The sequence below is a fragment of the Chaetura pelagica genome, unplaced genomic scaffold (genome assembly GCF_000747805.2).
Source record: "Chaetura pelagica isolate M959 unplaced genomic scaffold, ChaPel_1.0 scaffold234, whole genome shotgun sequence".
Taxonomy (NCBI): domain Eukaryota; kingdom Metazoa; phylum Chordata; class Aves; order Apodiformes; family Apodidae; genus Chaetura; species Chaetura pelagica.
Genome location: NW_009952967.1, coordinates 347510 through 350621, shown reverse-complemented (window position 1 = coordinate 350621; position 3112 = coordinate 347510). Strand labels below are relative to the sequence as shown.

Here is a 3112-nt window from a genome sequence, read left to right as displayed (position 1 = left end):
CCCCCCCCCCCCCCCCCTCTTTTATTTATGGGGTGTCCTCCCCCTCCCTGTAGCTCCAGCCTGTTTCGGGGTGGCTGAGGCTACGTTGGGAAGGACCCCCCACTCAGTTCCTCACAAGTGTTACCCCAAAATCTCCCGGAGTCAAAGGTGGGGCCGGCAGGGATGGGGCCACTGATGGGGCACACACCCAAAATGAAGGTGGGACATGGCCTTCCCACAACTGTCCCCCAGCCCTGGGGACCTCCTGGAAAGGGCTTTGAGGATGCCCAAGGGAGATGGGATGGTGGGGGACACACCTTGGTGTCCCCTTGTCCCTTCCCTGAGTAGCCCTGCTTGTCCCTTACCTCGGGGGTGACCTTGCAGCCCCCCCAATCTCCTGTCCCCCACTGGGTAGCCCTGCAGCCCCCCTGTCCTCTACTGGGAGTTGCCCTGTCCCCTAAGTCGCGGTGGCCCCACTGTGTCCCCTCCTGCCTAGGAGCCCTCTGTCCCCTACCTGGAGGTAGCTCTTGGTCTCCTCGTCCCATCCCAGGACGACTCTGCGGTCCTTATCCCATTACCTGGGGGGTTCCCTGTCCCTTACCTGGGGATGTCCCCTACCTGGGGGAGGTCCCCAACCCAGGGGGGGCTGCCTCCTGCCTGGGGGGGGCCCTGCAGCCCCGCCTGCCCCTCAGGGGGGTTTCCTCTGTCCCTGTTCCTGTCCCCTACCTGAGAGCCAGTGCGGGTCCCTCCGTGCGCTCCGCGGGCGCGCCCAGTTCGGCGCGGCGGGGGCAGAAGGGGGGGCAGAGCCGCCCAGCATCACCGCCCCTTCCTCCCTCCTCCTCCTCCTCCTCCTTCCTTCCTCCTCCCCCCTGCCTGACCAACAGAGCCCCGGGCAGGGGAAGGGGGGTACATGTCCTTAGGGTGCCTCATAAGTCCTCAGGGTGTCCCATGCACCCCCCTAAGGTGTCCCATATGCTCTCAGGGTGCCCCGTGGTCCCCTCGACCGCCCCTTGCACCCCGGGGTGACCCCATGGCGCCTCGGGTGCCTCGATGTGCCCTGGGATGACCCATGCCCCCCCCCCGTGCCGGGCTGTCCCATAGACCCCCCGGATTGCCCCAGCCACCCTCAGGGTGCTCCCCTTCCCCAAGGTGCTCTGTACAGCCCTTGATAACCCCAGCAAACCCAGGGTGCTCCATACTGTCCCACATCACCCCCAGGACGCCCATGTTCCCCCTATACAGCCCCAGGGTGGCCTCTTCTGCTGCCCCCCAGGGCCAGGAGGTCCTGTCCTGGGAAGCAGCCACCATCAGGGGCTCCTTCCCCCTCCAAATCCCCCACCCCACCTGCGCAGGGCCTGGTGCCTCATGGCATGGCACAGCCAGCTGCAGCCAGGTGGGGAAACTGAGGCACAAGAGCACTTTGAGGGTCATCCCCTCCCTGCCTCAGTTTCCCTTCCCAGGGAGGAAACACCCACCTCCTCCAAAAAGCTGCACCATGGCCATCCCCGAGCCCCTCTTTGGCACAACAGGACCCTGGCTCACTCTGCCTGTGGATTTTACTGGAAAAAGCTTTATTTCCCAAGATTTGTAAGCCCTTGGTGGCCCCAGCACTGTGACAATGTGACCCCACAGCCACCGAGGATGGGCACATCCACCAGCATCCCATGTCCCCAGCAGGATCAGGGAGCAAACCCCCAGCACCACTGCAGTATCACGCGGCCTCCCCAAAAACCAGGGGCTATGTGAGCATCCCCCCAATCTCCTCGATTCCATGGGATGGTGTCCAGCACCTTCCAGGAGTCCTTTTTCCTTCATCCCCATGGGGGATCTGCGACGAGGAGGATTTGGGGGGTTCCTATGTTTCGGGGAGCCAGGTGAAGCCACCCTGAGTTCCTGATGCCCGGTCACACCCCACAGCTTATCACGATGCCTCCGACGACAGCGATTCCGATCCCAACCGCCTCTCCAGCCCCGACTGCTGGGCAAAATCCTAGGAGGAGATGGAAGAGGAGAAGCAGAAAAGCCCCTCAGCATGGCCTCAGGGCTGCCACCAGCCGCTCACCCAGCTGTTTGGGGGGGGAGGTGACCCCATCTCACCTGCCGCCGGCACGACTCCAGCATCACCCTGGTGTGAAGGAGGCACCAGAACTCGCCCAGCAGCGACAGCAGGACGTGCAGGACGTCAGCCCAGCGGCCCACGGTGAGGAGGAGGATGAAGAGGCCGCCCATCCTCACCAGCACCGTCTGGTAAACACTCTGCCGCGGCCCCTCTGCAAGGACACGGCGTCGGGGCGGCCACCACCACCAGGGGGACACACACCCTGTCCCCTCTCCAGTCCCACGACCAGGGGACACCAGGGATGCTATGGGGTAGCTTTCCATATAGTCCCAGGATGCCCCATACAGCCCCACAACAGCCCATACTGCCCCTTTACAGCCCCAGGAGGCCCCTGTGCCCTCACATACCCCCAGCATGTCCCATACAGCCCCATATACCCCCTATAGAGCCCGAGTATGCCCCCAAGATGTGCCATATGGTTCCATACAGCCCCAGCTGTACCCCTACGTTCCTGAACAGCCCCAGGATGTCCCATCCTGCCCCATATACCCCAAATATGTCCCATATAATCTCTATACAGCCCCAGCTGCCCCACATACATGCTCCCATACAGCCCCATGAACCTTGTTCCCCTGTACAACCCTAGGATACCCCATGTGTCCCCTATACACCCCCAGGATGCTCCACACAGCCCCAGTACGGCCTCAGGGTACCCCAATATACCCCTTACACACCACCAGGATGCTCCATACTGGGACACACACCCCCCACCTCCCTAAAAAAAACACCAACAAAACCCAACAAATCCACCCTGCGACCCCGTCTGCGGCTGCTGTTTCTCACCCTGCATGTAGACGACCAGCAGCGTGTAGCAGATGGTGAGCGGGGTCCAGAACCGCACGGCCTCGGCCGTGGAGAGGAAGTCCCGGTTGATCAGGGCCACGGCGGCCAGCCCGGCCACGGCGAAGGTGAGAGCCAGCGCGGTGCGCAGCAGGCGGGGCAGCCCGTGCCCCGAGGCCAGCAGCAGCAGGCACAGCCCGCAGTACCGCGCCCGGCTGTGCAGCTCGTACAGGG

At 63.5% G+C, this 3112-nt stretch overlaps 1 protein-coding gene across 1 annotated transcript in view; it reads right to left on the bottom strand.

The window, feature by feature from the left end:
* Positions 1 to 1900: 1900 nt before the first annotated feature.
* The window catches only part of TMEM82 (transmembrane protein 82), a 2950-nt gene continuing 1738 nt past the window's right edge, over positions 1901 to 3112 (bottom strand). The window contains exons 4-6 of the mRNA XM_009995774.1: positions 2849 to 3110; positions 2077 to 2249; positions 1901 to 1969 (exon numbers count right to left, since the gene is read on the bottom strand). Coding sequence (XP_009994076.1) covers positions 1901 to 1969; positions 2077 to 2249; positions 2849 to 3110 — 504 coding nt within the window. The remainder of the gene's footprint in view (positions 1970 to 2076; positions 2250 to 2848; positions 3111 to 3112) is intronic.